Genomic DNA, 12,001 nt, shown 5'->3' on the forward strand with positions numbered 1-12,001 from the left:
AATTTAACATAATACTGCCGCTTTAAAATTTGTTACATTTCAACATGAGAAGTTCAGGTATTAATACTTTTGCAATGCGCTCTAGGTCCAGTCATATTGTTTATACTTTTGCTGTTTCATTTCGCTCAGCAGGGTCTAATTAAAGTATAGAGGTTAAGCCTATTGAGTAACCGCATTTGCTTTAAGCTTTGATTTAAGGAGTAAATAGAAAACCAGTCTGTGTCAGTGTTTCTGTCTCGGCCTGTCGCTGAGTATGTGTGTGTGTGTGTGTGTGTGTGCAAAGAGATCTGCCGCGATTTCCTACTTCGGGTTTCCCTTTAAAAGGGGGCAAGGCTCATTGCTGGGAATTCACGTCATTTCGCCGTTTTACACACATCCAGATCAATGAGAGAGAGACACAGAGAGAAAGAGAGAGAGAGAGGAGGAGGGGGGGTGTTTCTCTCTCTTCCAGGAAGGGATTATTAACCAGCGCGCTGCCGACATGTGAAAGAAAACACACGAAAGACAAAAGAAGTTTTCACACCGACAACAGCCGCGCCATGGACCGGGCCAGCAGATAAAGAAGACAGGGGAAAAATACAAGCAGAAGAAGCGGGGCTACGGGAGAAAAACAACTTCTTCCATAGTGACGAGACGAGCGCTCGGTGTGCCACTCCTGCCGCTGCAGCTGTTCGGGCTTCTGTGAAGGAAAGTGACCCACACACGCAGAGAGAGAGAGAGAGAAAAAAAAAAAAAAAAAAAAAAAAAAAGGAAAAGAAACAACAACGAAAAGTGGAAGGAGAGGGAGAGAAGTTGTCGGGAAGATAATGTCTGAATCCTCCTCCTCTGCTGCTGCGAACAAGGTAACACCGTCCGCCAGGCTAACCGAGCTCCTCTCCTCCAGCAGGAACACTTTCCGCAAACAAGAGAAAGAAGCTCGCGCTGCGGACGCACGCGTCTGTTTTGTTGCTCATCTGTTGCTCGCGGCTCGCTCCACGCGCTCCGCTCAGCTCAGCTCAGCTCAGCTCAGCTCGCGCTCATGATGATGGTGGTATTGATGGGAAGAGGTCGTGACTGTCGGGAACTGTTTCATTTAAAACAAGGGGGCGAAAGGACCGAGTGAGAACATGAACATACAAACAGAGCTTATCAGAGTAAGAGCCGACTGAACTCACTTTACTAACACTGCTGTAAAACCTGAACTAATGCGACTGTAGCCTGCATAGAAGTGTCGATTTTACATTTAAAATACATGTCGAAAACAACAGCTTAATCTGAAATAGCATTAAAACGGCTGCAAAAATTAAATTTGGGTTTAAGGTTGAAACTGTTTGTTACAGTGTTTTAAAAGCTCGCGTACAGAGGTCATTTGTTAAACCAAGACTTTATTTTGAAACATGTTGAAACACGCAACTCAAAATTACACATTTTTCCACCTATTGCCCTGAAACTGTCTGATCTTCTTTTTACCAGCTAGAATAAATGCCAGTTTATTGACCTGTAATAGCCCCTTTATTCACAGGAAAAAGTCATGTTTGTTTTTGTGAAACATGGTGCTTTCACCACTACTAACGACTACAGAAAATAATCTTCCTTGAAGACAGCCAAAACCCTGACATAATTTACACATTTTGAACAATTTCTGATGGAGCTGTGACTAATCAGGCACCAAATCAACAGTTTCTGCTTTGTAGGTCATAATTTATTCCAATTTCTGCTCATCTCTAGACTTTATACTATCATATTGTAATTTTAAGAAATTATCAAATGATATTCTGGGTATATTTGATTTAATGTATCATGCAATTTTCTTGAACATTTCAATACAGTAAGTAAAATACTGATTTTGAGGGGATGACATGGCCAGGAGCATAATTACTAATCAAGCAAATTGAGGCAGCTGCATAAAGTACCTACTAGAAATAAATAGCTACATAAGTGACACACAGCAGGGATATGAAACAACTAATCCCCAGTAAAATGTTTATTTGGTTTTCGAATGAGCCAGAACAATTTATTTATAAAGCATAATGATAATCATTTGTGCTAAAAAAATCACCAGAAAGCAGAACAGATTGACTCGAATTCCTTTGATGTCCTCTGATCAGTCATCGGCAGGTTGAATACTAAAAACAAAACCAAAAGAAAATTGTTTTCTTTATGCATTGAACATATCAAAACTGAGAACTCCTTCTCTTGTCAGTCTATAAATTCATCGGCAAAAAGCATAAACTTTGATGCACATTTTTGAGTAGATCCAGTTTAACTACAAAGTGGCTCTATCTGTATCAGCTTCCCCATCTGTAAAAGCCTGAAGAAAACAAGAATGAGAAATGCGTCCTGATATTGGTGACTTTTTTATAATCAATTGTGACTTTTAATACTCTCTGTTCACCATCAGCCGAACACCATTTTGTGTGAAGTGTCTCGTCAGGCAGGACATTTGAAGTTCATTATTTAGGTCTTATAGAAATCCAGAAAACAGTCCTAAGTGGGAGATGTAGAGCTAGAAATACCAAGGAGTCATCAGTGTAAAATGTCTCTGTGACCGACATCGAGCGATGTTGCCATGTTTATGTGGGATGCTCATTACTGAGTCTGATAAGCGTTTGACCGTCCCCGAGAAGTTCCACCTCCGGCAGCTGGAGAGAAGACGGCTGTCCAGCTTCCCTCCCCTCCCCCACCGTTCACCTTCTCACTACGGCTCTGCTCCATCACAGGTCACCTTCCCTTTGACTCCATCACACGCCCCAGCCTTAACTGATCCAGTCCTAGCCGCACGAAGACTCGGGGAAGTGAATTTTTAGACAAGCGGCAAGATGGGCCTTTCCTTTCCAGCAGGAGGAAATAGGGGAATGAGAGATTATTGCTTGGCTTCCACAGGAAATTCCTGGTACATGCTGTTGGTATGTAAGGCCTGTCAGCGGCTGGGTAGTGACAGGAGGCTGGAACCCAAAGGCAAAGCTTCAAATATGTCTGGAATACATTTTTAGTCAAAGGAAGGGAAGCTAATGAATGATATGGGCTTCTTTCTTAATCAGGACATCTTAATGGCAACAAAAGCCCCGGGGGGAGACAATAATAAATAGGTGACAGAAATTGTTTGTCAGACAGATTGTGATAAACTAAGATTTTACAAGAAAAAAATCTAAGAAAATTACTTTTCAAAAACCTGCAATAATTTATCTAGCAACACCTAAAACGTACAAGACGGATTCACCAATTAAACAGCCGGTTATTAAAATCAGACAGTTTTCTCTTGACTGGCTCTGACCGATAATTGGTAGCTCAGACTGAACTTTTTTCCCACCCTATTCAGTAAATGCATCACAGCTGAAAACGTTTAAAGTCTGAACCGAACTCTATCAGCTGCCACAGACTGAGTACATTAAAGATACATAGACAGTGATTAATTTTCACCACAGTTCATTCCTGATCAGTATCTTCTTTTGATTGAATGCGACACAGTGAGTGAATGAATGAACGAATGAATTAAAATACTGATCTCCAGTTTTCCTCTAGGTCTGACATTCGAATTTCAATTTTAGTTTACACCGTTTTTTTTTTGGCTATAACACAGTAAACATCTTCTGCAGGTTTTTGTATGCAGGTAAGACATGAGATTACAAAACGATCCCCATTCATGCACCAAATCTTTTACTAAAAGAGTTAGTGCTGTAATTGCCTTGGTGGTTTTTGGAGAATCTGCTGTGCAATAGAGACCTTTATCTGTCTTTAACCTCTCAAGAGGTTATTAGCTTTCTACTTGCTCATAAATGTTAAACTTAACTTAGTGACAGTCAGGATGCTAACTCTGGTCTTGTTAAAGTAGCAACCACCATGACAGTAGAATAGCTGATCAGTGGTGACATTTTAATAACAGGGACTGAAATAACCCCACAATATTGGCAGAATATCAATATGAATACTAAACCTGAATCCTTTAAAACTGCACTTTGCTCATAATGGTCTATTTTGATATTTCACGCACTAAAAATGCCTTAATATGCATTAATACGCACAGTGGAAACCATCTTCATATCATATCTAGAGTCTTCCTTTTTTACGTTCTTGGGGGAACAGCCAATCATCACTAAGGAAAGTGAATGCACCTTATGGATTGGCTGCTTTGTAAATGGTAACCAACAGTGAATCAAACATCATTTTTGCAGTTATTCCAGCTTTATAAGATATATTTTATTTAGAATTTTTTGGACATGCACTACAAAAGAAAAAAACAGTGGACAGGCAACCTTTGTGTGAATAATTTGGAGTCACATGTAAAATATCAATACCCTTGTCTGTCAATCCCTACAAATTGGCTAATCTACTCATTCCTAATGTAAACGCCTCAACAAATGGCATACGCAAAGTAAAACAAAGCTTACAAAACGAGTTTGCATCTGCTAAATTTGAATCAGCTCATTGGATGTTAAAAAAAAAACGTTTTTTATTGGTTGATAAAAGTTTGACCTGTGCATCTTCAGTCTCACTGCCTTGTTAAATGATTATGCTTTGAAAAATTGAATAAAAGTTGAGTGTACGTTAGCAAAATTGCGAGATTAATTTGCTAGTTGATATGAAATCAAGATGAACTTTGCTCTGTTTTCTTTGGCTTCCTGGAGAAGCTCTAGGAAGCTGTCAGTGCGCCTCATTGGACACTGAAGCTTGGCTTTTTCACACAATATTTAACTTGTTCAAACAATGTAAGAGCTGCTTGGCAATAAGTTACCCTTAAACTACTGAAATGTCAACATTTTTGCCATTTCTTGTGACAATTTCAACAGATATTTTCTGGAAATGTCAAAGCCTTTACCAGATGTTTTTTTTTTTTGGAAGCGTTTAACCTGAAGTTAAATCAAAGTTTATTGTGTTTGTTCCTAAGAGTCTAAAGTTCAATCTTGCCCGACGGTGCAGAACCTCGGTGTCCTGCATAGCAACACATGTGCTGAAACATGTGTGGCATTCTGTGTCCTGAAAGCCAGTTCATGACTCAACAGGGCAGTGTGGCGGTTTATTAGCGCTGCATTTTCCTCTGGCTGCAGCGGTTGCTGTGGGAGCACGGCGAGGCGAGGTGAGCCGAGGGGGGCTGGCGGCTTGGCGGGGCGGCTGTTTGGGTTCAGGGCCGGTGCATCTCTCGGAGCTTTGTGAGCCATGCTTTGTGTCTCTGTGTCTATTCATAGCAGGAGAGGAGCTCTTTCAGTCCTTCCGCGAACCTGCTGCCAAACTCCACTTCCTCCCCCGTCCATGCTCCCGCCGCGAGGCCAGCCAGCCGAATGGAGGACGAGCCTGCCAGGCTGCCTGCGCACCTGCGTGAGTCATAAAAAAAAAACACACACACACACTCGCAAAACACACAGATGACCGGTGACTCTCCACACACGTATCGATCGCTCGGTCATCTGAACAGGACAGATGGGCAGATTCAACCCCTCTCCCCCCTCTTTCGGCTTTTCATCACTTGGCCTATGTAGTGATCCTTTAAATCGGTTTATTTTCTTTTTCAGACACAAGAATCAGTTGATATGTGTGGGAGGGATTCTCCTGTTGACACAGTTTGAGCTTCTGGAGATTGCAACGTCACAGAAGCAAAAAAAACGCTATTAATTTAAAATATTACAGAATATAACCCATCATTTCCAGTCAGTCCATTATCACAGCTGAGGTCAAACTTCTGAACCTGAACTGATGGACCCACTGCACCGGAACGAGCAACTGTACCTGCGTTTCCATTGACCGCAACATTTCACAAATTGAAATTACAAAAATAAATTTGCTCAATGGAAACATCCCAACTTTGAAAAAAAAAAATCACCTCTTTTAAAATAAAGCTTTAGTGCTAAGATGTGTTAGCTTTTTGGCCATACCGTAATTAGTGTATTTCGCAAAAAAGCAATGGAAACACTTTTTTCACATCACACAAGTCAAATGATGAACAACTGGTTACAGCTAGTGGAAAAAGATGAAGAAGACGACAGGAAGTGATGGAAGGATGATGGTGCAGCATCGTTTTTTTTAATGATTCACATGAACGTGCGATTTTAATCATGTTTCTTATTCAATAGAACCAACACAATTGTGAAATTGTGTTTTTCCTACATTAGCGGAATATCAACAAAGTTTTACCGACACTTGAAATGGAAACGCATCCATTCAGATAATATAGAACTGAGGGAAACGGGGCTCAGAAAGAACATAGAATTTAGGCGTAGAGAGGGAAGACACTGCTGGAGGAGGGGAGTAGGAGGGCCGCGGCGGCTGACAGCTTGTGGAGGCGGAAAAACGTGTGGTACTCACATTAATCTTTGTTTTATGTTTTAGCTCAGCCCATTCATTACAAAAAATCTTCATTTCCCCCCTTCTTCTAAGTCTCGAATTAGAGATTTCCTTGATTGGTGTGGTATGTACCGACAAAATGACTCCATCTGTTTGATAAACTGCAGAAACAATGACTGGTGCAAGTGGAAATTCGAGAGGCATTGCTGTGGAATAGAATGAAGTTGGATCAGTCTCACATTTTTCCATTGTTTCTAAATAGATCAGTTGAATTTTCCTCTTTGAAGATCAGCAGAGCTGCTTGAAGCCCTTCAATATAGAAGCTTGGAAAAGTAGAACATAATTTGTCCCCAAAAAATCCTTCTTGTAAGCTTTTTTGAAACTAATTTGAAGTCAACTTCCAGTTACAGACGCAAAACTCCAGACAACAAAGCAGTGCTTAAGCACAAATACGTAATATTCTAACATTGTTTTGTTAGGGAGACCAGAAAAACCACTGGAGTCAGCATTTTACACTTTACAAACGTTAAAATATTTCACATAAACAAATGTGCTCAAATCATTGTTGGTATTCCACTAAAGTCGAACAAACACAATTAAAACGCGATTAAAATCTCATGTGAACAAGTTTGTTCATATGAGAAGTCATAAAAAATATGATGTGTCATCAACCTCCTAGCACTTCCTGCCGTCTTCTGTTTTGTTCGGCCAGTGGTAACATCCGGCTGTTGATCATGCAACTCGTTTGATGCGGAAAAAGGTGATTCCATTGCAGTTTTGCCGAAATACACAAAGAGAGACCACCTAAAAAAACTTCTTATCAAAAGACCTACGTTTTTTTTTAAATTGGCACACTTCCGTTATTTTTCAGAATTACAATTTGCATAATTTGCATAATTTTCATGTCAACTGTACTCACTTGGAAACCCAACTGAATGGATATTAAATGGGTAGCTGGTACCAAGTACAAGTACTTAATGGAAAGCCCTAGAAAACAAGTCAAATTAAGCTACGTAGGTCCTTGTGAAAAAGTGGGCGAATGGTTGATGTTTCAAATCCACAATAAAAAGACCATTCCTACAGTTTAATGTCCTTTTAATGAGATCTCAGAGAAAGTAATTGAGTGATTGGAGTTTTCTGCTGTCATATTGAGTATAGAATAAAATTTAGCACGATTTAGCACCTATACGCCAGAGTTTGGTGTGTTTCTGTCATAATGTTATGTCATAATGAGGCCATGCATTGTTACTGAAGGGTTTTGTCCTTCTTGTGGGGATGAAGGCATTTCTCAAAGCGGCGCTGTGTATACCAGGGACTTTTTTTCTGGAAACGGTAAACATAAGAAAGCTTTGGGAAAACGTCTGTTTTGATGTGGCACAGACCGTTAGTTTGTTAGTTTACAAGACAGCTCCTTTGATTTTCGGATCATCCATTGTTTGACATTTTACTGGGAGCCTAAATTGGTGTGAACTGCTGAGAGGAACTTTGTTTCTATTGGTTCCTGTGAACACCTAGAAGGGAGTGACCGCTTACTCCTCTGCCAGAACCAATAAATACCAACTGCAGCTTTTAAATGTTCCTTAATTGGTCGCATTGAACTTTGCAATGGCACAATGTTTATTTTGCAGTCGGTTTTGGCTGCCCTATGGTCATTCATCATCTCTCACCCAATCAAATGGGAGGCGAGGCTGGAGCGGAGCCAGCAGATAATCCAACCGTTCAAAGAGTAACCCAGACCCGCCGGATCCGTGCACCTGTCAATGTTTAACCTGTGTGTTTATTTATTTTTTTCTCACAAGTGTGAAGTTCAGGGCTTTCTGCTGGGCGTTAGACTGGCTGTAGCTGGATAAGATGAACAGGAAACTCCCTCAGCGCACTTCCTCTTTTGCATTGTTGCAGAAAAAGGAAGAACGCTCAACAGGTCCGCGTTGGACTTCCTGCCGCGCGAGCCGTCGGGTCAGTTCACATCCGCAGACATGTGGAAGTCCCACTTTGTTTTTTAGTCATGTGTCAAATAAAAGCTCTTTGCGCACAGACCCATGCTACACTTCGTCTCCAGGCCGGAAAAACGTCCCTTCTTTCATTGTTTGGTTTGAGGCTTCTGCTGGCGGCGGATCCCTTCTCCTCGCTCAAACAGAAGGTGACTTGTCTCGGCCGTGGCCGATCCAAAAACACCTCTGCTTGTCCTTTCTCCAGTTTTCTGTGCAAACAGCACATGCTGGAAAACAAGCTGCCCATTAACCCCCCACACTCTGAGTGAGAGAATATCCTGAGGGGAGGCTGGGGCTGAGGGAAAGAAAAAAAAAAAAAAACAAGATGAGAAGGAGGAGGGGGAGTGGGGTGAAAAAAAAGACAGAAAGAAAAAGAATGAGGGAGGAAATTGCAGTGTGGGCAGAAATCCGCCTTCTCCATTTCCTGGGGAGGAAGTGGATTAGATCGGAGAGAGTTGCAGCCTGCTCCTCACACTGAAGAATGCTACCAGACTTGATTTTTAACCCTCTCAGTCACACTTTTCTGGAACGCTGCGAAGATGTATTCAGAACCACTCTCCTTCTCTAACAATCTAAAAAAAAAAAGTCCACAGTATTGATGGTCAAGGATGCAGTGTGTTCACTTCTTTTGGTTATGAATTAATGATAACATATTTTTATCTAAGAAAGTTTCTAACAAAGAGATTTCAAAATGACCTCCCATCCTACCTAACCAAGGTTTGATGATTGTCCTAACGACGTCAAACCTATCGAAAAATCAATATTTTCAGCCAGTATTGACTTTTTATGCTTGCCTACAGTAATTTCTGGCCACTGCTGATTTGGCTGGTATTCACACTGCATGATAGAACGGCACAGAGTCACTAGCCTGGTAAAAACCAGACTCTGGTTCTACGCTTTGCTTTGTGCAGAAGGCCTGCACTTCTCAATAGAAGTCATTGCTTCCTGTGGATGTAGCCTCTGTTGAAGCCCAATCGCAAACGTTTGGCCGCAATGCACGTAAAGAGCCAGCTCAGTGGTAAAGGAATCTAACAGAAGCTAACAGCAAATGCGTACGCTGTAAAAAGCTAACACTCGGGCAAGCCCCTACCTTTGCTATTAGCGGAGCCAAATGGAAATAGGATATGTTTGTGTGAAATTGAACAATAACATCGTTGCCAGCAATAAAATGTCTTATTCCTCTTGCCCTAACTTTTACTTTGTTCACTTTCTCTGCTGCCGTTGTTAAAACTACATGCAGACTGCAATTCTAAAACAGCGCAAAAAATCAACGTAATCGTTCACAACTTCCTCTGTTTGCTGATTGACCCGGTTGAAACTTAACTGGAGAAATCTAGCTCAATGGAAGAAATCCCAGATGGACCAGTGAAGGGATATGAGAATTGAGCGGAATTGCCTTGGAAAGCAACAACCTGTCTTCATAATCACAGTACCCAAAAAACATTGTTAAACAAATTGCTTAAACAAAATGATTGCTTTTATTTGAAATATAATCCCCAGTATTCTTTTTTCTGCTCCTGAAATAATTGACATTCAGAAGCAATTTATTGATCCCAGAGGGATCAATAAATCACACCACAATTTATTGATCCCAAAGGGAAATTAAATGCTGTAACTCACATCAATTCAAATTCTTCAGAGTTATTGTAGATAGCGATGGATGTTAATGCTGATAATTACAGGCATATTCTCATTATCCATAACATTTATTGACTGCCCGCCTTTTTCATGACTGGAATTTTTTCCAAGTTTATCTTTGCTGTAACCAGGACAATAAAGTAGTAGCCTTCCTTCAGCCAGCTGAGCAGCAATGTGCAGCCTTGCAGTACAGACCCGGAAACTGAAAAGGTCAGGAATGGAAAATTGACTTTTCACATTGTGCGATAAGATGGATACCAAAATCTACAAAGGTTATGGATAAACTGAAGACCTGGATTTTTCTAAAATCCAGAATAAATATTAGGGATTCACGATATATTAGCAATAACGTCGGTATTGGTCATTTTTTAAAAACATATTGTACATATTTAAAACCTAATAAATGTGAAAAAGACATTTTAATGAATCAATTTGTCATGCTGCCTCGTAAAGCACACTGAAATAGATGAAGAGCCTTTGGACTCCTATAGATAAAAGCAGAAATCAATACGAATAACTGACTTTGAATCAAACCATGAGCCCAAAATTCAGAATCGAATTGTGAGATAGTATAAGATTCCCACCCCAACTAGAAACCTTAATGGAAGTAATATTGAATTGACTACTGAAGGAACAATTTGTCCCACGTAATATAACTCGGCTTCTAAAAGTTTCCTCACACAGACTCCGATCAGCTGAATTTGTCGGGTTCTAATTTGGTCCCGAACTGGGTTTGTCGGTCAACGCAGCGCCATGGGTCACGAACGTGCCACGAGTGAGTTGCATTTAGTTAAAAAAATAAATAAACAAAGAAATAGATGAATTATTTAAAGACCTGCGTCACTGAGTGATGCTCCCGATGCACAATAAACACGGAATGCAAAAAGAGCAGCGGCTGTCGGAAGGGAAAAATCTTCCAGGATGGTTAAAAAAATAAATAAAAATCTATGTCCATGGAAACAAGGCTAGTTTCCTTGGTTTTTGTATGTGTATGTGTGTGTGTGTATGTGAGCTCACAGCTGGGTTTGCACTGTGCATGCTTGTATGCGTGGGTGGATGAGTGTGAGTGAATCTTGTGTCTTTGTGGAAAGCTTGCCAGAGGTAGTGTAGGTGTAGACTGTATGCATGCCCCCCCACCTCCTCAGCTTCCTTTGGCCGCTGTTTCTTTATGGTCTATTAGCCGTTTTACTGTGGGGGAGCTGGTGTAAAAGAAGTGTGTGTGCGTGTGTGTGTGTGTGTGTGTGTGTCGTGTTTGTTGGGTCTTTCTGAGGGGAAATTTCCGGCCCCTGGAAGCAGCTCTGTCCTCAGGAATTTCCTGAGTGGGCAGACGTTGCTTCCTGAATAAATGTTGTTGTTGTTATGTGCATGTGTGTTAATCCGAGCGTGTGTGTATGCGTGTGTGTGTGTGCGTTGTAACTTTTTTTTTTTCTCTTGTGAAAGGGAAACTGTTCTCACACAGGCTGACGAAGCTGAGCGCAGCCCCCTTCTCTTCCTGTTCGCGACTCACTCCACATGGCGCTTCTGACGTGGGGGTGGTGGGCTTGCTGTTCTCATAACATCACAAAGCACACACACACACACACACACACACACAGCCACACACGCAAGCGTCTATGGTGCGGTGATTTTACGCTTTTATAGGAAATGCAACTAAAGCTGCAATAACTGGAAATTCTCTTCCTGTTGTTAAACGTCGTTTAATAGAATTCCTTCCATATGCTTCCCAGACACTTTGGATCTTGTGGCTCTTCCCTGCCACATTGGAAGTAATGTGTTTTTGTTTGTTTGGATTGAGGAAAAAGACGAGATGAACAGACCACCCAGTCATTTATGCAGCAAAAGACTTCAAGGACATTTCCACCACCCAAAAAAAGATTTTGACACTTTGAAGAGTCAAAACCATCAAAAGCAGCCTAAGGACTGACGATCTGCGTCTCGGCTTTCATTTCCTCATCAGACTGGATTTCCCACAGTTCGGCTTGGCAGGAACCTTTTAGTTGGACTTGCTTCAGGGTCCAAACTGAAAACGTTTTCTGTTCATAAGCACAATTTAGCAAAGTTTGCATGATCGTTCATGAGCACGGGGCATGCCTGTGCTGGTGCGAACAGGAACCGGG

At 41.2% G+C, this 12,001-nt stretch overlaps 1 protein-coding gene across 5 annotated transcripts in view; it reads left to right on the plus strand.

The window, feature by feature from the left end:
* Positions 1-402: 402 nt before the first annotated feature.
* The window catches only part of etv6 (ETS variant transcription factor 6), a 32,785-nt gene continuing 21,186 nt past the window's right edge, over positions 403-12,001 (plus strand). The window contains exons 1-2 of one of the 5 annotated variants that reach the window (XM_007573075.2): positions 403-842; positions 5,163-5,292. In XM_007573075.2, coding sequence (XP_007573137.1) covers positions 807-842; positions 5,163-5,292 — 166 coding nt within the window. In that variant the 5' untranslated portion in view covers positions 403-806. Of the gene's footprint in view, positions 843-869; positions 1,134-2,208; positions 2,886-5,162; positions 5,293-12,001 lie in introns of those variants that run through there. The other 4 variants (XM_007573076.2, XM_016661201.1, XM_016661202.1 and 1 more) reach the window with 4 other exon arrangements.

The sequence above is a fragment of the Poecilia formosa genome, unplaced genomic scaffold (assembly GCF_000485575.1).
Source record: "Poecilia formosa unplaced genomic scaffold, Poecilia_formosa-5.1.2 Scaffold318, whole genome shotgun sequence".
NCBI classification, from domain to species: Eukaryota; Metazoa; Chordata; class Actinopteri; order Cyprinodontiformes; family Poeciliidae; genus Poecilia; species Poecilia formosa.